Source organism: Ammospiza nelsoni, chromosome 1 (assembly GCF_027579445.1).
Source record: "Ammospiza nelsoni isolate bAmmNel1 chromosome 1, bAmmNel1.pri, whole genome shotgun sequence".
Taxonomy (NCBI): domain Eukaryota; kingdom Metazoa; phylum Chordata; class Aves; order Passeriformes; family Passerellidae; genus Ammospiza; species Ammospiza nelsoni.
Genome location: NC_080633.1, coordinates 101,070,260 through 101,096,121, shown reverse-complemented (window position 1 = coordinate 101,096,121; position 25,862 = coordinate 101,070,260). Strand labels below are relative to the sequence as shown.

At 38.9% G+C, this 25,862-nt stretch overlaps 1 protein-coding gene across 3 annotated transcripts in view; it reads right to left on the bottom strand.

Annotated features, from left to right (window-relative positions):
• The window catches only part of SPIRE1 (spire type actin nucleation factor 1), a 128,486-nt gene that overhangs the window by 36,979 nt on the left and 65,645 nt on the right, over positions 1-25,862 (bottom strand). For all 3 annotated transcript variants that reach the window (XM_059471975.1, XM_059471959.1, XM_059471968.1), the window contains exons 4-6: positions 13,611-13,736; positions 3,556-3,639; positions 1,898-2,062 (exon numbers count right to left, since the gene is read on the bottom strand). In XM_059471975.1, the coding sequence (XP_059327958.1) occupies positions 1,898-2,062; positions 3,556-3,639; positions 13,611-13,736 (375 nt within the window). The remainder of the gene's footprint in view (positions 1-1,897; positions 2,063-3,555; positions 3,640-13,610; positions 13,737-25,862) is intronic.

Sequence of the window (25,862 nt, the reverse complement as noted above, 5' to 3'; positions counted from 1 at the left end):
CAGAGGGTAGTAGGAACACTTAGCTCAGTTCCCTGCATTGTTAGGGGAAAGACAGACAACATCATTACCTGGGTATGCATTTTACCCTATTGATTTAACATTTAAGCAACATCTGCAGCAGAAAATAAATACAATCAGATAGGCTAAATCCAGATCTCGATTAGGAAAGTATTTTCAGCTCAAACATAAAAAGCATTTATACTACACACTTTCTGCCTCTCTCATCTGTCTCCCTCACCCCCATCCTCCCCTCTGATATTTTTTTGTGTGGAATCACAGCTCCCTCACTGTGGGAAGATTTGTCAGGAAAGAAATACATCTGAATACTGAATATTCTAAGACAATGCTTCCATTGTAACTAATGCCAGGTGAAGATAAGTTAGTGTAAGGTATAAATATTGATGTTGACCAAATACACGCCGTTGACAAAGGGATTTACAATGGCCTACCAGGGATAAGACACTCTTCAGATCAGTTGCTAGATGATCAGGAAGAAGATCTTAATATTGAAAAGAATATAACCCAAAAGGACAGAAAGAACAGGGAGACACCAGTGAATGGGTTCTGATAAAAAGAGAGCCTCAAGTCAATTTTACAAGCACTTCTATGAGGATCTAGGGAGAGGAGACCCATGAACATTCTCTAGCTTGCTGTGGCATAGTCTTGATTAGAAAGCAACAAGAAAATATGCTGAAAATAACTGAGCTCAACTTCTACAAATGGAATATTTAACTTTTTTTCAACATAGACTATTCCTTGAAAATTTGTAACAGATCATAGTAAAGTAAGTTTACAAACACTGTGATACAGGCAGTTTTCAACCACTGCAGGTTTATCCTTTCCCATCACAGTATCATTCATGGTAGCACTTTACATTCTGGAACTCCAAAAATTATGTTGTAGCTCAAGATAAATGTACTGCTAATAAGAAAAGTCTAAAACAATCTCTCATTGGAAAGCATCACAGGACTTCTGAGATGACTCTTAAAGTGATCATAAACCCAACACAAGTGATTTGTTCAAGCTTATGATAGGCAGGTATGTCTTTCAGAATTCTAAATGGAAAACAAAGTACACTACATGTGTTGGTTTCATGTTCTCTCCCTCAATGCACTGCACAAATTTATGATGCCACATAAACCCCATGAACATTAGTTGTCCCATTCTCGGCTGTTTTTTATGGCCTGGAAAGGCTCGGGATGGCCTTGGGCAGCCCGCGCTCCAAAGGACAAAAACAGTCTTCAGGTTTTTCTCGGTCTTCAGTGTTTATTAGTTTTTTATCTACAAGATTTTCTCTCGGCCCGACAGAGGTCTGCACAGCAGCCAGCCATGAGCACACCGCGAGCCCCCGGGGCGGTCACCTATCTTTATACCCAAAACTACGTATAAGATATTTACCTATTTTCCCCAATACCTTTCACCCTTATTGACAAGTGCACCTCTAGTAAGAACCAATCCCAAAGTGCCACCACCACCACAGAAGATGGAGGCCAAGAAGAAGAAGAAGAAGGACAGGACACGCCCCAATTCCTCCATCTTACTTCTCTAGACCCCCCTGTACCGAAATTCTAAACCCTGTGTTTTACACTCTAATTAACCTATCCCTTCACCATTTATCCCCGTGAGATCCTCCCATCCTCATACAGGTGTCGTCTCCTGTGTAGGATCAAAGTCCAGCCACCAGACACTTCTGGCAACATTCCAGGACCTCCGAGCCCCCCAAGGGTGGTCTCAGTGACTCAGCACATCAGTCCTGATGTGCTGAGATCCTACAATTAGTATCTATAAGAAATAATAATTTCAAGATTCTCAGAAGAAAAAAAAATGTCAGAAAGAAGACAAAAAAAGGAAAATAACATCTCAGGTTTGAAAAACTCCAGTGACTCTCTTGACTTACCATGACCTTCCTTAAGGTGTAGCGTTTGGATCTGATGTCATCCATCAGCATCTCATAGGGTGTGAGCTGATATTCTATGGGCAGTGGGTTGTACTGACGCTCCTGGACTTTCTTCAGTTTAACCCCATTCCGTAAATCTCTCATCACCTGCACCCAAAAACGGGCCTGAAGACAAAAGAGACAGAAGTTTTAATTCATACCTTACCCTTGAATACCATCTCACATTAAAACAAAATTTCCTTCCAGGACACCACCAAATATTTACAGCTGTACTATTTTATTTTTAACACATCAACCAAATCCCATTTTATTTTATATAAGCTTATTTTTAACACTCATGAACATAATAAAACTTTGTTGCAACTCAGCAGGACTGCTGGGTCCCACCTGAAGTATGGAAAGAGGATCTGAAATTCTCATACCTTACATGTAAATTCCCATTTCAAGTATACTGCAAACACATAATCAAAGTTTTTTGACCTACAGCTAATACTGTGTGAATTAAAACAGTGACTGAATCTGAAACTTTGTTACCCAGGACTCTCCGTAAAATCTCCTCAAAAGTTGTTCTTTAAATGGAAATTTTGGAATGGACTCCCAAGTCCTAAGATCTTGCACTAGAAAAACTCAACTTATTTTGCTCTGCCTGTAAGAGTACCTCACACTAACACCTCCCTCTCATTTTCTGTGAAGCAGAATGGCTGGAGAGAAGAAAGAACAGGTGGTGGATTGAAGACTGGAAAGTAAAATATAGTATATTTTAAGAACTTTGCAATATTGCTCTATGAACTGGCAAGAACAGTACCTAGAAAATAAATTAAGTTACTTCCTGCTTAAGAGTTTCCCTGCTGCCTTTTTCTTTCATCTCTAGAGAAATTCAGCTGGTGTCTCTGTCTACTGCCTGACTGCCCCTCTGAAGGGCAGTCAGCATGGTACCTGTCTAAATGTTCAGTCTGAAAACTGCAAAAGCTTCTCCATTAAAACAGCCTAAAGAAAAATATATTGCTTGGATACTTGCACTGTTTCATCTGTCTGCAAAGGGAAGCTGGGATTTAATTTAGTTCTAACTTGTAGTGGGTTACTATTAATACATATACTTAAAAAACCCTAGAGACTGATTTGAGCACAGTATCATGGAATGGTTTGGGTAGAAAATACCTTAAAGCTCATCTAGTTCCAGCCCCCCTGCACTGGGCAGGGGCACCTTTCACTAGGTTGCTGAAACTGTTCCTGTGCCTCGCCACCTCCATTATAAAGAATTTTACCTAATAGCTACTCTAAACCTCTTTCAGTGTAAAGCCATTCCATCTTGTCCTGTCACTAAATGTCCTTATAAAAAGTCCCTCTCCAGCTCCCTTGGAGGCTTCCTTTACTGGAAGGCTGCTCTGAGGTCTTCCTGGAGCCTTCTCTTCTCTGGGCTGAACAACCCCAGCTCTCTCAGCCTGTTTCCACAGAGAGGTGCTTCAGCCCTCTGAGCATCTTTTTGGTGTCCCCTGGCCTCAATCCAACAGGTCCACATGATTCTTCTGTTGGGAACTACAGACACTCTTTCAGGTGGGGTCTCATGAGGGCAGAGGTAATAATGCCTTAGTTAAGCTTTATAAAGAAAAAGAAACTGCCAGTAGTGATGCTGAATCACTATTCCATTGTTGTCTTACCCAGTCAGCATTTTTCAGTTCATCGAGATCCGTGCTGGAATCATCACTTGCCTCTTTGTCCATTTCCTGGATCTTCTTCAGGTTCTGGCAATGAAAAGGAAATGAGTGAATAAATGAACAGTGGCATTAACTCTCAAGTAAAATTGAAGCTTAATTTTTAATCTCTTGTATCATGTAGTTTGGGTATTCTGCTGAATGTTTTATTACTTGAATAGCAATACTGTAAAAGTAACTTGGAACACTATTTGAATATATTTCTCTCCCTTGGAAAGTTCATCTTAAATGCTGGGAACAAATGTTAAGTTCTGAGTATGAAAGTACTTCAGATAATAACATGCTGGAGATAAAACTACACATTAAAATGTGTAGATCCCTAAATCTTTATATGCACAGAAAAAAAATCTTAATCACCTATCAGGTCTGTTAAGCTACAACACAGAAAATATTACCAGCTTGATAAGGATCCATTCATACCAAAATTAATGCTTGTTGAATTCAAGGCAGCTCATTTTTGTAGAAGGAGAAATAAACTATGAGAAACATTGAATAGTGCCAGAATTGTGCATATATATATATATAATATATATAAAATTATTAATTAGTCTGTATAACATGAGTATAGATTCTGAAATATCCATAATAAAATCATGTGAGGAAGAGAAACTGATCTTTCAAAGATGAAAACTGCTACTTATTAACAAAATCAGATTACACAAATATGGAAAAGATGGAGTGTAAAGGGGCAAAAAAACCCTTTCATACCAACACTATGAAAAAATGAAAAACAATTAAAAGTTACAGCAGATCATAGAATAGGAAAGCTTGAACACAGAAGGCTGTGGCTTTACACAAATTTGCTTATACACATCAACACCTGTTTATTCAAAGGGGGTTTTTTTTTGGTTTTTTTTGTTTACTTCTGTATTGAAATGTTTTGGAATCAGCAGTACAAGTAATTTTTCAGTAATGCACTTCACTTTTATGTAGAATTTTCCAGGAAATCTTTAACAATGTTCAATTAGATCAATTTTCTAAGTACTCACTAATATATCTGAAATGGATACTTAAATCCTCTACTAAAAACATTTTTTATTTTTATGAGACAAGAGCAACAGGTCAGAGATCTGAAAGATGTATCTATCAAAAGTATTCCCACCTTTAAACACTTATGTTCTTCTTTTAATGGAACTGAACAATCAGTCTCAATTCAGCTTCTGAGCTTTCCAGAAAAAATAAAAATAATAGCACTCTTAAAAACTCCTTTTCTCCTGGAGGTAGTTCCTAAACTGACAACATTTTAGTATAAGAAATGGAAGCACTGGAAGAGTGCTTAACTTGCACATTGAAGAGTGCAAGCATCCACCAAACCTGGCTGCAAAGATAGGACATGTGAGTCAGCTACCACAGAGGCTTTGGAAGGAGACCAGATGGGTTCTTTATTGTCTTATTTATGTAAGTAGCACAATTGCTTTAGTATCAAAGAAGAAATATTACCATTGCCCTATCAAAATAAAATACATCATTTACAAGGAGACTCCAGAAAAGCATAAATCACCCACACTAACAAAAGCAGATCCATCATGGGACAATGTGGGAACATTTTGGCATGACTTGCAGCGCCACAACAGGATACCCAACTGGGAAAGAATTCTTTATGGAAACTTCTGCCGGCCCTGGCACTGTGGTCAGTCTGACACAGGCAATTGCCCTTTCCAAGGGAAAAACAGAAACATGGAAAGAATGGGTAACGGAAAGGCCTTGCTTATGTGTACTCTGCTATCCAGGGTTTCTTCTTTTCTATATCATACAGTTGGAGTAATCATTTCAAATGCAGTTAAATGAACTGTAAATGACTTTATTTCTTGCAAACTGTTAACATCTACTGGTAAACTGCAAAATAAAACAGCTGATACTTTTTCCCTTATCTCTTTGTAACCAAAAAGATAACTTCATTAAATGGGCTCACAACTGTCAGATCTGCTCCTCCTTCCCATACTGCAAGGTAAACTTTAATTTTTTAAAAAATTAATGTGTTCCAGCTGCTTAACCTATACTTCAGCTATTCAACAAGACTGGTGACCCTCACCCATCTCAGCAACCAGGTTCCCTACCATACAGTTTATGGGGCTGGTTTACGCCCAAAGGCTGATGCTTTTGGCTGACATAAATATTTCATGAAGCTAGAAGAGATTACAACCTGGTTTTTTTAACAGCAGAAAATAAGAAGGGGGAAAAAACCCCACCCTGAGCAGCTGAAAGCTCTTCCAAATAAGGCAGCCATCTAATTAGTTTCTCTGGAACATAGCTAGAGGGGCAGCTCCTACCCAAAACAGCACAGGTGTAAGTGATGCTGGCTACCGTGCACCAGAGAGCTGCAGGAGCAAAACCTGCCAGCCAAGAGATGAAGTCTCTCCAAGAGCACTTTTATGACATAAATGAGCTGGTACAAGCACAGGCTGCTGCCAAAGCTGGGCTTCTTTCACTGCCCATCCCTGTGCTGAGTGCTTGGCTGCAGCCCTGCAACCACAGCCACCCACTCTGTAGGGAGAGTTCATTCCCTGCCCTGGCACCTGGCTCTGGCACTTAAATGCAGCTCGCCATGCAATCAGTAGGGAAGAGTAGGAGATAAAGGAATTTCCATCATTACTGAACTAGCAAAATTTTGGAAGAAACCAGCAAGTGCTCTATGCTTGCAGGAAGTGTTTAGGAAGGCTTTTTTAGCTCTTCTACACCTGTCAGGTGCTGCTTGGGAAGGAATAAATTCACTGTGACAAATGATTATATTTAAACTTGTAGACTAAATGGAACATTAGGTTTTCCCTCCAGCATCCTCAGCCAGCATCAGTGGGTTTCTGCCTCTGTTTCAACCATAAATAATAGAAACCAACATATTTAAATATAATAGATCCTTTGTCAGAATTCAGCTGTGTTCCAAAGCCTGCAAGTAACCTCAGCTGCTGCTGCTGTAGCCACTTGCACTTACCCTTGGGACAACGGCTTAAGAAAAGCTATTACAGTACAATAAATACAGAGCCTAAATGGATTTCTATTCCAGAAAGCAGAAACATCTTAAAAGGGTTTTCTAAATGATCCCAGAACCTCAGACTCAATTCACCTATTAGAGCCTGGGCATTCATTCAGGCAATAAGGGTTGGATGTGTAGGAAATTACTGCTTCAAGAGCTTTTGCTTTTTTAAAAAACCTTTACAGCATTTGACCATTTTTTCAAAAGACTGCATTTTGTGGCAAAAGCCAGTAATAAAAATATCAAATGTCTTCAAACCTCTTGCTGTACTATTAAAAGCAGGCAGCTGATTTGCTGCTGCTGTGTGGCCCACATTTGAGATGTGCTCAGTGACAGATGGGAATTTATGTAAGACTCTTGTCAGCACAGTGTCAAAGACTCTCTTCCATAAAATGCTTTCTAAAAACATGCTGCTTTAATGAATGTGGTATTCTAGGGAATCCAGACCTGGACTTTGACTTTCACCAATTGCAGAGCACAGTCTACTGCAGTTCCCAGTTCATACTATAAATTAGGAGTCACTTTTTCACTGATTAAATTGATTTCTACACTGCTGTCTGTGAAACTAGTAACACATTCTTGCACATCTAGGTTCAATTTAAAAATACATAACATTCACATATGGGAAAAACTCCTTTTTTTTAATATACCTTCAGCTATTCAATGTGGGTCTAAATTCCAAGGGCTCAGGCAGTAGCATTACTCTAGGTCTTTGAAAAGACCCAAGCCCCATTTAATTCATACTGGGAATAGAATCAGTTAAATCAGTCCCTGCAAACCTTGAGCTGATAGCAGACAAAGTTCTTCATGTACAGAGATTTGGGCTGATGCACTTTGCTCAGCTCTGGAGGGGGCAATAGTCACCATGCTGCTCAACATAACTGCGCAAGGAGAGGCACAAAAAACCCAAACCAAGGGCATGTAACACTGTGACAGTGGCTGCATCACACAAGAAAGCCAAACCCTCCCCTGCCCAAGACAAAACAGCAGTATTTTCCTTTATTAAAGGTCCTAAATTGAAGGATCAAACTGATCAGAATGGAGCCACAAGCCTGATGAAAACACAGCTGCAAAAGTGGAGTCACTGGAGACTTGGAAGTGTAGGCAAAAGTGAAGTTATGAACTGAAAAGTTTGTGAACTGATTTATTTCTTCAGCTGTGCTCTCTGAAAATCCAAGCAGCAGATTATTTGAAAACTTGATACAGTCACAAGACTTTTGAGCACAACTTGGCTAATGACTCTATTTCCAAAATAAGTTAGCCATTAACATTTTTTAGGTACCTATTAACTACCTCCATTATCATATTTTGTACAAATAATACAGCAGTATAGCCACTTGACCTTTTTCATTAGCTCTTTTGCAACTGAACCTTCGTATGGCATGAAATTAGGAATAAAAGAAAGGAACAATTTCATTTCATGCATGTCCTTAATTAGAATTTATAGGTTTGCATTTCATACAGATTGGATTGAAATATATCCAGGCAGAGTGAAAGAATTGTGTTTTTACATCAGAAAGGACAGAAATACAAGGCAATTTCTTAAAAGAACAGTACAAAGATGACAGATTGGGAGCTTTCTCTATTTTCTACCAAAAGCCTAATTACAAGGCATGCTGTGGATAATGAAATTATGGATGAGTTTTTGATGAGCATGGATTTTCACTGCAATTAGAGATGTAGGCAATTATAAAAATATACAAAGTCTTAATTAGTTTTGGAAGGAATACTAATTTTGATGCTCTAGGGTGTACATCAATCTCTAAAACTTTTTTGAGGTATAAGTAAAACCTACTGCAACAGATCTGCCTGCTGGACCCTCATCTCCCATGCTGGCCAGCATCACATGGTGTTTTCTAGCACCACCTGTGCCAGCTGAGGAGTTTATCACCCACAGGTCTACACCCCACATGCCAGTATCACCTTTAGTGGTACCACCCGCAGAGTCCCAAAGTGTTTCAGAGTGGAAGAGTTCTCTGAAAGGCAGCTGGTCCAAGCTCCCTGCTAAAGCAGGGCCATCCAGAGCCTATTGTCCAGCATCATGTCCAGGCAGCTTTTGTATATCTCCAAGGAGAGAGAATCCACAACCTCCCCAGAAAATCTCTGTTCACCCTCACAGTAAAAACAGTATTTCTGGCTGTTCAGAGGAACCTCCTGAGTTTTAGTTTGTGTCCACTGCCCCTGGTCCTGTCACTGAGCACCAGTGAAAAGAGCCCGATGCTGTTGTCTTTGCCCTCTCCCCTCAGGTATTGAGAAACACTGATAAGATCCCCCTGAGCCTTCTCATTTCCAGACTCAGCAGCCCTGGATCTCTCTGCCTTTGATCACAGAAGAGTTGTTTTAGTTCTCTATCATCTTCCTGGCCCTTCCCTGGACTCTCTCCATGGTGTCAATGTCTCCCCTGTACTGGGGAGCCCAGAACTGGACCCAGCACTGCAGCTGTGGCCTCACCAGTGCTGAGCAGAGGGGGAGGATCACCTCCCTCAACCTGCTGGCAGCATTTCTCCTACTGCAGCCTGGGACACCATAAGGTTCCTTTGCAGCAAGGGCACTTTGCTGGCTCACTCAGCCATGAAGCGCACGTGGAACATTAACTCCAGGGAAGGCAAGACTGGGCAGTGACAGGGAGCCAGAGGAGGACTAGGGCAGATGTTCCTTCAAAAAGCAGGTTCACAATGTGGATACAGGCCTGGTGAATCCCCTGGCTGATCCAGAGCACCAATTTTGCATTCCTTTGCTTGCATAGTCTCTCCCTGTCTTTCTCAGTCACACTCAATGCCACTTCTGAGCAACGTGTGTGACCTTTTCAGATACTTCACAGCAGGAACATTTGCTTTATCTCAAGGACATCACTTATTTGTGCCTACAGCTCGGTCTATGGCCAGGTGCCACCAAAGGATATGTCAAAGACTTTTGGACAATTCTGAAAAAGTGGCTCTTTTCTTTTACATGGGTCAATTTTTAACAGATATTCAAACTACCTTGCCCCCTGCCATACATGTGTGCATTTCCTTCATCTTGTGGACTATTTTCTACCAAAAGCAATTAAAAAGAAATTAAAAATTAAAAAAAAAAAAAAAGAAAAAGAAAAAGAGACAATCCCTTTCTGTGGGATTTTCTTATTGCAATTTTGAAAGCTCGCTTCTTGACATGAAAAACAAGCTGTACTCTATCTTTGTTATCAGCTGTAAAAGCTTAAACAGCAGGTCACAAGTATTAAGAGGTCTTGGCCCATCAGAGGACCACTCCTGGATACCAAGCAGATGGTATCCAGGGTGAGTCTGCAGCAAGGGCACCTTTCACAGACCCAGAGCAGCATGCAGGTGCTGCCAGCAAGCTGGGAAACATCCCAGTAAACTTGCTAAAAAAAAACTTCACCTTGCAAAAAGAAAACTTTTAGTTGTTTACTTTTTTAAACTATTGCAACAATGCTATCATCTTTCTCAACTCTGCTCATCCTGTGCATCCAATACATGAAATTTTTCAAGAATACAATTACCATCTCCCTGTCTGCAAGTCAGCTTTGCTGCTGACCTTTCATACACAGGGAGTCAAACTGGAAATAATCATATGGCATCAATTATGTGACAAAGTGCCTTAAACATTCTATTTGACATCCACTGAGATGATGTGCACAGGTCACTCATCACTTCATCATCTCTGATTAACACACTCACCCAAATTCATGCAGTCCAGCCCTTTGTGAATCTATGCTCTATTTGTTATCTGACAGATGATGACTGGGGAACATGTAACTCCTCAGTATATTTATTAGTATTACAACACATTACAACCTATAAACCTACCCCTCCTACCTACCACTCAATCCGTCTTGAAATCCTGGACTTTCAAAGTCCTGCTAAGTTTTTATAGGCCTAAATTGAAAACAGCATTGCAGCAATATTATTTTTCCTTGACTCTTCTTTGACAGTTTATTTCCCATCTAAACCTGTTCTAGGCTGCAGCATAATATAGGTCAGATTTGCTTCACTCCAAGCAAGTGAATTTTTACTGATAAAATTCTCCCTCTGCCACTACAGTGAAGCTGCCTATTTAAGCATTTACTAACCAAAAAATATGAACATCATATACCTGAGAAAGAGATACCCAGATGCCACTCAGTGGCATCCAAGGAATCCAATAAGGATTCAAAAAGGAATCCAAATAATTTCAAAGTAATTTTTATCCACAGGAAAGTTACTCTGAACAATTCCAGAGGATTCTTTCCCTTTTTTGGTGTTTTTAATTTAATTTTGATCTCACATCCACAACTACATCTAGGTCTGAGGAAATTTAAATGATGCTCTCCAAATTAGGCTGTTATTTTTTGAAACAAATTAAAAATTTTAAGTTCCTGGCATCTTTAGTGTCAAACCCACAATGTTACACAGTATATATTTTTTAAATTGGAACTGATGTATGTAACTTGGTTATTTTCCCCAGTTCTCTGTCAATGCAATTACCACAAATCCATGACAATAAAATTTCCTTACTGAAGTATTCAGTGTTTATCTCCTTTATTACCCATTACTTGTATGACAACAACAAAAGGAAAAGAAAAAAGGAATTCACTAGAAGACTATTTAACTGTACTCCTCATGACCTAAGATTCTGCTGTGTGTTTGCAAGACAGAAGAGCATGTAAACAATAGCACAACTTTTACTGGCACAAACCTAGTGTGATCATATGATCCCTGCTTGCCTCAAGTATAAACTATAAAGATCACTTTAAAATGGTGCAACAAGATTTACAGCATTCCACCTCATATTTTCTTCATACCTATTTTTTATTTTGTACACTGTATTATTTTCAAAATTAAACACCTTCCAAATTTATAGTTAGATAAAAGCTATGACCAAGGACCAAGCACATCATAAACCCAAAGTATTCAGATTCCAAAAGCTGCTTCCAAGATAATTTTCTAGGTAATTTCTAACATGCCTACTGAGGAAATGATCCAGAGTAAAATGAAATCAAAAGGTCAAAATTCTGGCTCTGGTTAGGGCGAGCAATAAAAGTCTTACTGATTTAGCAGGGCCAAAATTCCATCCACAAGGATTACTTCCTTTGACCTAAATGTGCTCTGAATCAATGCCTAATAGTCTGTGAGAGGCAAATGGCTTCTTTCATTTGGGATTAACTCAGAGTATTCTCTATGGTGTGTTCAGATGTTGTTGGGTTTTTATGCCCAATGATAAGGTGATTAAGTAATTTGCAAATTCAAAATGCCTTTCCACTTTTTAAAATAATATTAAAAATATTTTTGTTAAGACATGATTTTAAATGGTTATAGGCCACAATATTTTATTTTGACATTGACAACAAAGATGCCCTATTTCTGCTCACTGTGTCCAAGGTGTTTGAGAACTATTGGAAACTTAATTCCTCTCTGAGCAGAAATAAGAACTCTGAAGGGTGCTGTCCTCGAGCCTCAACATGGACTTTGCAATAGCAGTTGAGTGAGGTGTTTCCAGCACAGGTCCCTCAGTTAATATGTCCAGTAGTTAAAAGCCAAGATGTGAAATTATTGATGTCGAGGTTTGGGAGACAGCTTTAGCATGGAAATCTTGTATCCTGGCTGCTTCCTGTGTCAGGGACATTGGATCCAGATGTCCCAAAACACAGGCACTTCAGAAAACAAGTGGCTCTTTAGCCATGCTGACATTGCCAAAATTATCCTTCTATGACACTGTTTTAGTTTAAAAATTGCTTTCAGTTTGAATAGGACTGGTGAAGGAATGGAGATGCAATGTGATCCTGTGCAGCAGAAAAACATCTCAGAAGGATTCTCCCTCCTGGATGATGCATCTCACTCAGGAAAGAAAGAGCAGCAGACCCTTATGCCTCTGAGTAGTTTGCATCTTCCACCATCAACATGATAAAAGCTCTCTTGTACTCATCTGAGGCTCATCTGACCCTTTAATGAGCTGATTCAGCTCACTAACCTGATAAGGAGTAACTCCTTTACTTTTTGTTTTGCTTGATATTTACTGCATTTGTTCCCTAGAACCAGAAGAAGGGAGACAGTGGGAGTATGTGTGTGTGGGTGGAACAGCTCTGCCTTTTTCAGCAGCAAAATTTTTAGGTCAGCCTGTAAAATCTTATCCTGCTTTTCAAAGGTACTGTAGATCTTGACTTACAAAAGAAAAGAAAATCCTTCAGGGATTTATTAAGGAAAAAAAAAATTATGAAAGCATTGCTACTTGAAAAGTTTGCATTGGTGAAGAAACCAGCTTTGAGAAATGAGTTTCCCTTCCTGCCCTTCCCCTCACCCACCAGTTTTCCAGTGCTACCAGCACCCAGACTGTTTTAATACAATTGTTCACAGGGCCACTCTGCAGGCCAGATCACTGAAACTATCTGCAGTAAATATCAACCTTAAAATCACTCTTCAGCCAGACCTGATAATTGCAATGGTTCACAGGATGGCCTTTCAGCCAACAATAACAGCCAAACAAGCAGTGAACATAAGCATTGTGACCTGAAGGGGAAAATTTTTCTATTTTTAAAGTTGGCTCTGCTGTGAAACCAATGAGACAGACAACAAACCAATCATACAGCAAAAGGTAAGAGAAGTGCTGACTGGGGACAAAATATGAGCAAGAAGAATCTCAGCTAATTCTCAGCAAAGAGAATTCCCTCATGGGAAGGAGCTGAGGAAGAACAGGCAAAGCTCTGACACTTCATAACATCCCTAAAACACCAGAGAAGAGTTTAGACACAAAATATATTGCACACATACATGCAGGAATGGGTACATGTATCCAAGGTGTTACCCTCCAAGAAAATACTCTGCTTTACTCCCAAATAGACTCATCACAATTAATAACAAATTCTGATGGCTGTAAATTGCTACAGGCCAAAATTAAAAATAAAACATCTCAGCTGAAGGAGTGTACTCCCTGAAAAGTACAGATCATCTCCTCAAGCACCGAGACAGTCCCTACTCGCTGGGTACAGAAGTGATTTTGTAAGCCAAATTCACATGGTGATGAGCTCAAAAGCAGAAAACCTTCTCAGACTGCTTACCTCTTTTGCACTTTTAATTTTGGCCAGGAAAGTGTAGAGCTCCATTGTTTCAGCAAACAGAGCCCGACACACAGCTTGGTAGTGGTTGGGCGCCTCCGATCGCGTTGGCAGGTGGGCAGCACACAGCTAGGGAAAAAAATAAATAACAGGATCAAAACAATGCCCATGGCTTTCATTAATGCTACAGAGCTTGAAATAACATGTAAGTGAATGCAACCAAACATGAGACATTTAAGTTTAGTCAGGAATTGTGTATTTTCTATACCTTCTGTTCCCATTTGTTTTATGAGAAGAGTACTATGAGAATGGTAAGGGAACTGGTAGACCATGTTCTAGAAAACCAAGACACTGCCTTTTCATAACAAAAAAAAAAAAAAAAAAAAAAAAAAAAAAAAAAGGAGGGGGGACAATAAAATTCAACATAATTGTGAAAACAAGCCATCTTGCAGTAGCAAATTTTGGGAAAACATACTTAATTCAAACCAGCTTTAACACTAAGTGTTAAGTATTACTATGAACATGGAAGAGAAATGTATCTCTACTGGTTTATGAAAGGATGGAAGGAGAAGCAAGGAAAAAAGTACAGGGTAATCATCAAGCTGAAACTCTGATCAGATTTATTTCAAGCAGCACAAAGATTTTAAAACTCAGCAAGAGCTATGGAAGCACAGGCTTATTGCTTTACCTCACACACACATGAACGTTTTCAAACACAGGCATAGCTAATGCAAAGGAACCCTACAGGTGTTTCCATATATGCTAAACTTGTCAAACTCTGAAAGCCTATTCAAATCACTAAGAATTATTCACAGTTACTGATGAACAGTCAGTCCAGCATTGCTTCTAGAGCAAAACATGCAGCTCCCATTTCCAACAAGAGAAGTTTTACTGAAACCAGCCTTTACATTTCAAACTGAGAAACTGAATTGTTTGAGTGACATCCAGCTTCACAGACATACCGTTTACATGGAAATATTGGCTGAAAACAGACAGAATAAAACAACATCTGTAATTTGTTTCCTAAACACTTTTAAATTAAAAAAATCTCAAAGCTGAAACTTGAGTATGGACAGCCATATACTGGTACATATGTAAAACCAAGGTCTTAACCAAGGCCATAAATTTGGTCTTGTTTATGTGGTTCTATTGTAACTATTTATATATATATATAGCTACATACAGATCTCCAGAACTGAAGCTTGAGACAAAAGCCTCTTTAGCAGAAGAGCCCTTAATTAGCCTAGTGGCATACTTGTCTAAATCTCTCCTGTTATTTCAGTGAACACTGCTGTTACAAGGGGCACAATGCATGTAAAGCTCAGGCTGCTTTTCCATATTACTTTCCATTTGATTTAAATCCACACTGCCACTAAAAGGTGTGGTGCTGTGGCCTCCAGCTGTAGGGATCCACAGATACCCTCCTGCTGGCACGGGAGTTCATGCCCTAACTCAGAGGATTACTCACCCTGACAAAAATCAACAATGTGAAGGAAGTGGAGCAGGAGACAATTACTCTTCATGGCATGGACACACTCCCAGAAGTGAAGGTAAAAAGGAGCAAGGAGAACATGCTGCCAGGGTGGGAGAAGGGAGGAAGGGCTGAAGAGATTTAGACTGCCTCAATCTCATTGACAAGTTGCTCTCTGAGGCCATAGGCCCCTTGCTATCTTTTATTTCTTGCCATTAGAATAACAATACAGAGCTCAGTGGTCAGATTTGGTCAACTTCTTTGATAAACCTTTACAAGCACAATTATGTACCCCTGTGTATTTATCTACTTTTTGTTGTAAAAATGAATACACATACAGAAAGTTTATATATACGTGTGTGTACATTTTTATTCCTTGCTACATATTTTTTCCTGTATATTTATTACTTCCTATATATTTTATTCCTTCCACATAGGAAATGCAAGGCAGCCATGTTCATGAAATTGCCCTTGATCCCTGCACTTCAAAATTTATGCTGTTTTACAGTGGATGGCCAAAATTTTCTTACACTCTTCAAATTAATTTCTGGATAATCACAAGGACGTAGTTGACATATGTCTCCGTTTTTCTCCCCACTCCCCAACTCCCCACTTTTTTTGCTTTTTCCTCCTTTTTTTTTCCTTTTCTTTTTTTCCTTTTTTCCTTTTTAACAAATGGGTTCATCTCCTTGGCAGATAAAGGAAGAAAAACCCAAACAGATGCACTCCTAATGCATGCAATAGTCATAGCACATACCACAAAGATAGAATCTACTAAACATTTCTCTTAATGAAAATATTAGAACATTAGACCAGTTCTGAGTATGGTTGTACTCTTTTTTCTCAATAATGAATCATGTCCTTACTTGCCTTACTATGTTTTCATTTTCTAGTAATTAATTATAGTACAGAAAAAAGAGTTTCATTCTAAAATACACTACTTACAAAAATAAAAATATTAGCAACTTCAATTTTGAAAAAGGTCATAAAATGTTGTAAGTCTTCATAGCTGAGAATAAAATTTTATTATTACACAGACTGCACACAGGTTTTTAAGAATCCTTCTTTTCTTTATTCAGAGGCATGTTAATTAGAAACATTTTGCATCAAATATTGAGAAAGTTAATGAAATGCAGTGGTGAGAAGTTCAAGCAGGGAATGGTTGTAATATTGATTCTATTAGTGAACACAAAGTAAAGCAAAAAAAAAAAAAGAAAAAGCCTGCTGAACCAAAGTTACAAAAGCAATCACATAAAACCTGACCATTTGCTTTGCAAACCTTAGGCTGCAGGTATTAAAAGAGGGCCAGCAGCTCCTACCAACTTTCATGTTCTGAGAAATCAGTCTCTGAGTCATCTTATATTATGTGAAGATGCATTACATAATAAAAGTTCTTGTGGTAATATTAAGTCAAACGACTCAACATGAGTTTTTTGGATTAGGGAAGGTAAGCCTGAAGAAAAAGGAAAATGTAAATAGGACAGGCTGATTTTTTTTCCCCTTCATTGTAATATATTGTACTTGCACATTGGTTCAGAACCCCAACAAGCTGTAACTTCTGCATGAAATACCACAAAATCTAGGCAGGCAAGGCAAATCAAGCATGAAATGTCACTTCTAGCCTGAGTTCAGGATATTTATCCACTTTAAAAAAATTAAAATCTTTATGGTAGTAGTGTTTGAAAAGCTATGTTTCTGTAACACACAACAAAAATCTCAGTCAGTATGTTTTAATAACTGAGATATGAAAGAATAACTATCTAATGAACTCCTCTTCTTACCATGTCAGGGTGGTAGTAGTGCAAGAAGGATTAAGATCATATATGCAGTCTTTTCCAGTCATTTTGAGGTTGTATGCTTATTCTGACACTTGCCTTTTCATCCCTCATGATACAACTTAAAACTACCCTAAGGGGAATGAACTCAAACAGTGCCCAGAGCTTAACACAAGGCCTGCTTGTTCTGCTTCCAAGAAGTCTCAAAAAGTATGGCTCAAAACAGATTATGTGGTATTTGCAAACTGGTGAAATAATAAAAATATTATCAACTACTAAAACATTAACTAGCTCAGTCTGTAAATATTTCCATTTGCAATCATTGTGAAGAGCTGGGATTTCTGAATATTTTTTTTCTAACTGAGCCTATCCAAAACCCCAGTTTGACCCAAAGCATTCAATCTTTGCTTAGATCACTAAGAAGATTAGAGGCTGTTTCCATCCACATTCAGGGTTCACAGGAAAAAAAGGCATTATGTAAATATCATAGCCTTGCCAGCTCCTCCAACTTCATCCTCGGTTGACTAGGAAACAGGGTGCACCAAGCCAAAGCAGTGCTAGCAGGAATCACAATTTAACCATCTGAAGAGATCAAACAGCATTTTTTGCATTTCTTTGAATATATTCCAGCAAGGCCTCCATAAAGTTACAAGAAATACACTAAAATGCAGCTAAGCTTTGCAAAACCATTTTGGCTAGATATATATTGGAAGCTTCATCAAAACACCTGGGCTGCTGGAATTAAGATTTCAGAAGACAAAAAGTGTTTCCACTTGTAATTATCTTGGGGAATGCACCACAAAGAAGAAAAAGATTTCTTTTTCCCATGGGCCACAAAGACAGGCCATTGATATTATGCAAAACATATTACCAGCCTGCAAATGCCAGGCTTGTTAAGTGTTTTGAAAGCCTTGGAGTATTAACAAAGACTTAAAAGATGTACTTTTTCTTAAGCAACAAGAAGAAATTACTTTAACCAACAGATCACTGAACATGCAAGTGTACCAGCTATTTGCCTCATCCTTTGCAGTATGGTACTGCAACAGGTTCAGAAAATAAAACTCAGCTTCAGATGCCTTTTCAAGTCCGGACTATTTTCTGAAAGATTTTACCTCCATGAAGATAAACTAGAGTTTATGATTAGGCTTTTGTTTTCATATATATCCTTCTTAATATGAATATGAACTTCAGCAGCCACACACCTTACCAGAGAAATTTTACCAAGACACGACCTGCATATTTGTAAAATTTAACTAAGCATTTTGCTTTACTATCCAGAATAAAACTGAGGGATGTGCTCCTGACAGGAATAAGTGTGTTGTCATGAGTTTGTAAGATGTTTCTGCCTGCTAGGACCACCCCTGTACACAGTACCCACAACTTAGGCACAGTAAAAGTTTTGAGGTGGCTTTTACAACATCTGGAGCCAATTTCAGCTGCTTCCCAGCACTTCAGAGCTGCTCTCTCAAACATTCCAGGCAGCCATGTGCCCCCGGCTCTGCTGCTTGTAACTGCAATGGGCCAAGGAGTGCCCGATCCCTCTGACAAGGACTCTAGGGGAACACTGCTGAGCAAAGACTGCAATAAGATAAAAGGGATGGGAGCAGAGTTAGCTATTAATCCACAAAATAAATTAACAGAAAATACAGAAAGTATTCACAGACATTTACTCTTCACCTGCAAAAGTTTGGTAACTTTTTAATTGATATTTTAAAGGATCTTTTGCAAGTGCCATGGAATGCCCAACTGCTTGACATGGGATCTCCTAGTTAATTTTGGACACCTCAAGGAAAAGGTAGGTTTTGTGGAAACTGAAGCAAATTGCCAGTACCAAGCACATCTACCTTGGTATTTAAGTGTTCTCCAGCAGTCTGCCAAGGCCTTCCCTTGGGCTGGTATTTGTTGTTTTGATCATCGCTTTCGGGTGGACAAGGGTAGTACTACACAGTTCCCTACTTCACGATTTCCAAATTTAATGTTTTGAGTAATCCTCCCCATAAAATAATTTAATAAACACAGTCTTTCTTTACTGATTTTCCTTTTCAGTATGAACCTGCAAATGCAGCAGCAAAGTTATTGCATTTAGCAATAACAGGTATAATTGGCAGAAACAGCGGCCTTGGATGGTTCTCTCCTTCAGGACTGTGTAAAGGACACAACAAGGTAGCTGCTGAAATTGAAGCCAAAACTGCAAATGGAAATTGGATGATGCAAGGATTGAAAACACTGCTTTGCATAGGATGCTGATCCTTAAAGAAATGTCCACTTGTCTGCATCAGATAATCGTCATTGTCATCGCTAACTACCCTCTTCTTTGCAAAGTCTAAGGATTAAAGGCTTTGAGCAAATTATTTATATTTATGCTGAAATGTCAAACAGGAATGGACTAACAAATGTTTACAAATGCCCTCCTGAGTCAAAACTGAAGTCAGCCTGCAAGTAAAATTGAAAGATGCTCCTCATTAAGGTAGACTGTGCTGGGAAATGCTGCTGTGAGATTTTGGGTGCTGCCATTGTTTTAGAAACACAAAGCAAAACACACAGATTCAAAATGTTGAGGATGAAACTGGTTCACAGTTAAGGGCTCCCTTCCACTTTTTTCTCCTGAACAGAATATCTGTCCTGACATTGTTTCCTTCAGGTACCAATTGCATTGAAGTGCTCAGCACCATGACTCATTTTCTTTCTTAAAATCTTAATACTACACAACTATTTGATGAGTCTTAACTACTTTTCCATGCTATTAGACTGAATTTAAGCAGTGATGAGAATCTTGATAAAATTTTAACAGACAGCAACTGCAAGATTAACACCCCACTGAACTGTCTCGCCTATAAACTTGAACCTTACCCAACAACAGACAATTAAAGGTGAAGATAATTTGTAATCTGTTACATTTATATGATACCATCTTTAGGAAAATGAGTTTTACAAATATTTAACATAATTACAAACACTTTTGAAAGTACTTAAAACTTACACTGGTGTCAGGAAGAGAAAACAAACTCCACTACACATTACTGAGTACATCTCAATTTTTAAGCCAAATCCTATATTTTTCATGCTCAGTGAACCCTATTCTCACTCTTTATTAGCTTTCTAAGAATGAAGGAAGACCATGACTATCAAAACAGACTTTAAATGAAAGTCAACCTATGTTTTTATGATACAATGATTATTTTCACTGGACATTTTGATATTAAATTTTCAATGACTGACTAACTTTATGTGCTAGTGCAGACTTCTTGACAAAGTTGCATTTGTATAAATTCTCATTTCCACTTGAAAGCCATGAGGGTAGTATTTTTACCCCTCAAATACAAGCCCCTACATACAACTGTTTCTGGACTATGTGTTAAGTGTATTGTTACACTGTCTTTACACAGTGGACTAACAACATCCTGCTTCTCAAAGAGACTTGTCTCAAAAGACCCAATTAAGTGAAAACCAATTCTGCATTCTGTCTTAGTTTCAGAGAAACTGTGCTTTGTTGTTTCTTAGCAGAATAATGGAGGAATTAATAATATAAATATGCAGTAATCTGAATTTGCTAGCTCTCCTTCTTTGACTATTCAGTGCAACATCAATGGGATTATTCATGGGCAAGTGTGAAAACCTACCATTTCTGGTTTTCCCATTTTTTTACATGAAATGTCAATTCCTGCAACATTTAGCAAAACCACTAGGTAGCCTGTCAGCAACAACTGCTTTCTAAAGCTCTCTGCTTCACAGGTAGACAAGAGCTTACGGCAACTCTCATCTGTACCACTCACACATCTGCATTTCATGCTGGAGCAGCAGAGTGAAGGATGAGACGGAGGCATCTGGGTAAGAAAACCAGCTTCAAAAGCAGAGCAGAGGCATAGATGGGAAAACACGATAAAACTGGATAATTAAAGGAGAAGGGGAGTGGCTGTGCAAATTCACAGGGCTACCTGTAGTTATTTAGCTACCAGCCCATTAAGCTGTGGAACCACCCTTCACATTATTAAATAACTTAGAGCTGAACAACTGCTAGCAAAGAGCTGCACCCTTGTAATGCTATTTTGTATGTTTGTCTGCCATGCTGCTCAGGCCCTCCTTAGGGCTGCAGGGTGCCTTCTCCTGTTCCTGAATTACTGCTTCTGTTCAGGAGAGGAGAGGAGAACTGGTTTTGTACCAGGATTCTTGGCATATGCAGTAGAGAATGAGGGCAGGATGGAAGCCCTTCTTTCTTCCCCTCTCCCCAAGAGCTCACATGAGCAGATAAAGCAGTGATTACACCCAGGCTGCTGCTTGGGAAAACAAACAAAAAAAAAAGGAGTATTTCAGGAAAAACAGTAGAAAATAGTGAAGTATTTAAAACAGTTTAAATGAGAAAACAATTTTATCAAAAGGTATCATAAAATGTTGGGGAATGACCCTCAAATCAGAAACCAAATCACAGAGACACATGTAGAAAAGGAAGGGGAGAATAGTGCAGAAGAGAGGCTGCATCTCTCAGCTTTTGAATAATGCCCATCAGTCTCATCATTACACAGTTGAGATGTTGTATACATTCTAATTGAGAGACAATATATTAATGTAGGGCAGTTTATTCATGAGCCACTTAAAATCCAATTAAAATATATCAACTAAAATAAAAACATGCACTTTCCTTGGCAGCAATTTACAGTTCACATACAAAGCTTTAAAGTGTGTGTGTGTGTGGGGGAAGCTTGTTTGTTTTTATGTACAGTGCTGAAATTTCTCTCAGTAGGCATAATAATAATAATAATAATTTGCTTTCATGTTTTGTCCTGAAGCATGACTTCTTTATTCCTATCCAAAAAACCAGTTTTCCAGCCACATAGCCAAATATACAGCATGACAAAGCATAACAAGCTTTTAAACTTCACTCCCAATGAAAAAAATCAAGTAACTTCTAACCAGTCTAATTTTGCTTCCATTAGACCTCATCTTATGGAAAGTTTTTCTACTCCTTCATGTATGCCTACTCCTTATTTGTACAACCTTTGTCAGGAAAACCAGGTCTTGGAACCCTGATTGCATAAAAAAGGCCTACACAAAAATTCTTTCTCTTCTTCTTCCAGGCAAGTGTGCTTAACATTTCTCTCTTAAAATTTATAGCCACTGAATCTTGCAATTGCCTTATCAAGCATATCAGTTACATAAATGTTAAACATGCCACTCTAAGGTAGGTATGAACAAAATTATTTAACCCACAATTTATTGATTAAATTGATTAAGTAATTTTGATTCAAATATATATCATTGTTTATTCAAACAGAATAGATATGCAATAAAGCAGAATGTTAAAAGTGGTTACAAGTGTTATTTTCTCCTCAGTTCCCTCTGTTTGTGGCCCTTTTTCTTACACACACTTCATTCCTGGAAATTGCCTCCAGTATGGTAATTACTAGAAATTGAATTACCTGGAGCCCATGGCTCTGAAATACTCCCTGCACATAGGTGGGACTCACCACCTGTAGGGACTGCAGATGGTGTTTATACTGCCCTGGATGATCAGAGACTTGAGGCAAAGACAACTCTGCTGCTTCACTCTGCCTCCACACGTGTCTTCCCATTGGCAACAATGGGAGTAAAAGCATTTTTTTAGCACTGTGTCACTGCATTTTTACCACTCTGTCAAGTATTCAAGGCCAGCTCAAGTACCCCAAACTGTGCTAAGTCTGCACTGTGGGGAGTGTAGTCGTGCTGCTGGGGCTCTGTCACAGCCTTGCAGTCCATGCCCACACGTAGTCTTTCTCCCTAGTGATATTAAGAATGACAAATTTTAGTTTTGTTAGTGCAGCTGAGGTCAACACAAAGCCCAGTGGGCTGGTCAGGAATCTTTTTTGATATGGAAAATAAAAAATTCTGGATCAAAGCCATTGCTGACCAAATCACATATGCTACAGCATATTTTTCCCTGCTCTGTTGGTCCATTTGCACTTCTATGCACTCAAAAAGTCTCTAGGTGAACATTTAGGATGGACAGCTGTAGTGAATTATTAACCATCTTGCAGCAATTGATAGTTTTTTTGAAATCTTAGGTCCTGAACTCATAGGAATATATATGAAATATAACCGTCACTATTTCTAATTAAGAGATTGTGCAGATTCTAGCACATTTTAAAGGCTGATCTCTTGATGCAATCTTAAAATGTATTAGTTTCCTCACATCATGACTTCTTGGAGGGGAGAGCAATGAGTCTCTGCTTCCAAAAGAGATGAACAACACAGACCTCAACACAAGACGGGAACCCCAAGATGGAGAACAAGAGAGATTGTCTCTTGCTAATAAACTGAACACAAGAACATTTCTTCCTCTTGCTTAAGGCTTGCCTTTTCTTTCTAACAGTTATCTTGTTTATTTCAAAATGTGCCACTTGTAGAAGCAGGGCAATCCATGCACCTGGGCCAATCTCTGACTGCACAAGCAAGTTTGTTTCATTTTCAAATCAACTTCTCTGTACTTTCAAATGCTGAGCATTCTTTTGGAAATGAATTTAGTTGCACACTCAGAAAAAGATGGATGGAAAACATATACATAGTTTAAAGTATTTGAAGAATCTTTCCAACTTTTATTACCTTGCTTTTAATTAGCATAAAATAATTTTGCACTTTAGGTTATCTCAACCATATCAGATAGGTCTTACCATTCTTATCTGAGAAGGAACCTTGTAGAAACAAGTATGTTCCTCCCTAAAAGGGATGTGGCCCTCAACAGAGAATAGTTCAGGGGGAAAAAACGAACAGCAAAAAAACCCAACAATAAAAAAGACCCATACACCACAACCCAGCTACCAGCCACTTGTTCATCAAAATCTTATTATCTGAAGGGAAAAAGAAAAAATGGAGGTAGCAAACCATTTTTCTAGTTCTCCAGTCAAGGCTGCATGATTGCTTTGTTTTCAAACACAGCCCTTAAAATAATTAAACAATTTTGTGCCAAGTACTCTAAGGACCTGCGCCATAGGTAATTATTTGCCTGTTCTCAGTTACACATCATGAAAGATATATCTCTACAAGTCAGGCAGGAACTCCCAGCTCAGTTCTTCAACTTCAAAGCTACCTTTAAACCCCCTGGCACTTGCAGAGGCATATACTACATGTCCATTGAAATTGATGCTTTTACATGATAAGTCTATCAATGCCTTCTAAAGCAGAAATATAAAGGGAATTTTATCTCTGGAAGGCAATTAATACTGTAGTGACTGCAGTCCAGAGAGAGCAAGGTTATCAAAGGGGTGATCATGGTAGAGCACTCTCCTGCATGTACTCAAAGACCAATTGTTACTCTTGGACAACTCTTTTCTATACTAACATTTTTCATAATAAAACCACTTTTGAAGGCTGAAAGTCAGAGCAGTTATATTTCTAAAAACCAGGACTTAGAGCAAAGTACAGTAACTAGAAATGCAAGTATATACATCTATTTCAAATATTGCTACCTTCAGAAAGATGAAAGGCAGCTTAACATCAACTTTATACTGAACTTTATAGCCATGGATAAAGGGACATCTCTAAGACATTGGCAAAGTGCCTCAACTGGAGTTAGCCAACAGCTCTGAACCGAATTTTGGATCTACCATCACATCTACCAAAAGTCTGGTGTAAAACTGCTGAGTGTTAAAGCTCACAGATTGTTCTGTCAGCAAAGATAACTTAAAATATCATTCTTTTGTCAAAAAGCCCAAAACTGTTTCTAGAGGACTTTGTGCCAGTATCCTGAAGTACACCTCAGTGTCCCACAAGAAAGATGGCTTCAAAAGGAATCTGGGGGAGGCAGGGAACACAAGGGGGGATCAGCTCCCTCAAACTCTGCATGACACCAGCAAGGAGCTGCCAAAAAACCACTCTGCTTGCAGCACCTTCATTAAAAGGCCTAGATAGCTGCCAAATTACCTTCAAAGAGAGGTTAGCTTTATCTGCCAGAGTGGTAAAGAAAATTAATAATCCTTTTATTGTGGTAGGCATGTAAGACAAAAGAGGTTTGTGGACGGTGTCTAGTTATCTTGCTGGTTATCTCCCCTTAGCTGCCCTGCACCCAGGCACAAGCAACACCTGCCCAGAGATTACAAACCTCCTGAGTTTCACCTGCACAGCAGCAAGTGTCCTGAACACAACAGAAACACCCGTCCTGTTCTACCTGCTCACTTGACCACAGAGCCAGGCTGAGGGAGGTGGGTGCCATCCATGCCCTGGCCACCAGGAAGGCACCTGCAAGGAGCAGGGATATTCCCTCTCTCCCTCTCCAAGGCAGGAAAGCAAGCCCAACTTGTAGTGTTCTGAGGTGAGGGTTTTTTGGTTTTTAAAGGTTTCTGGTACAGACAGATTTCAGCAATTCTGCTGAAGTGACACCCTGAGGCCAAGTGTCTCTGGCAACCACACCTCACTGGAAAGTCCCCAGCAAAGTGCCTTAGCTCCAAACACAGTACGCATCATTACCAGGGCAAGAAATTGCAATAAGAGCCCTCCTTTGCTCACCAGCACACTCAAATGTGAAAGGGACTGACATCACCCTTTTAAAAGGAGCACAGTGGTTACTTTCAAAGTAAAGCTGACCACATGTTGACCTCCAGTTACACTGCCCCAGATGAAAAATCAGGACAACTGTTTAAGACAGCAAATGACATCACTTTAATTAATGAAACCTGTCTATCAACATAATTCACTTAAACACTTGTCACGTTCAAAGCTGCTTTAAAATTACTTTGAAGGGATTTATGTGAACTGTCCCCAGCTTTCTTCATCAAGCTAAGGTACAGGAATCCCTTCACTTTCTATATGGGTTTATAAGAAATTAAACACAAGGGCAAACACAAGGACAAAATAAATTAACTCACTGAGTATTTTTATTTCTAGTATGTTGCCTAGAAAACATATTCCTTTTTTTTTTTTTTTCCTCTGAGCCATTAAAAATAGCTCTAAGTGTGACATGGTGCTTCTGTCCAGACATGAAAAGACTTAATAAATCTTGCTAATACTGGTTGAACTTCAGTTTTTTTAATTTGTTTTTGTTTG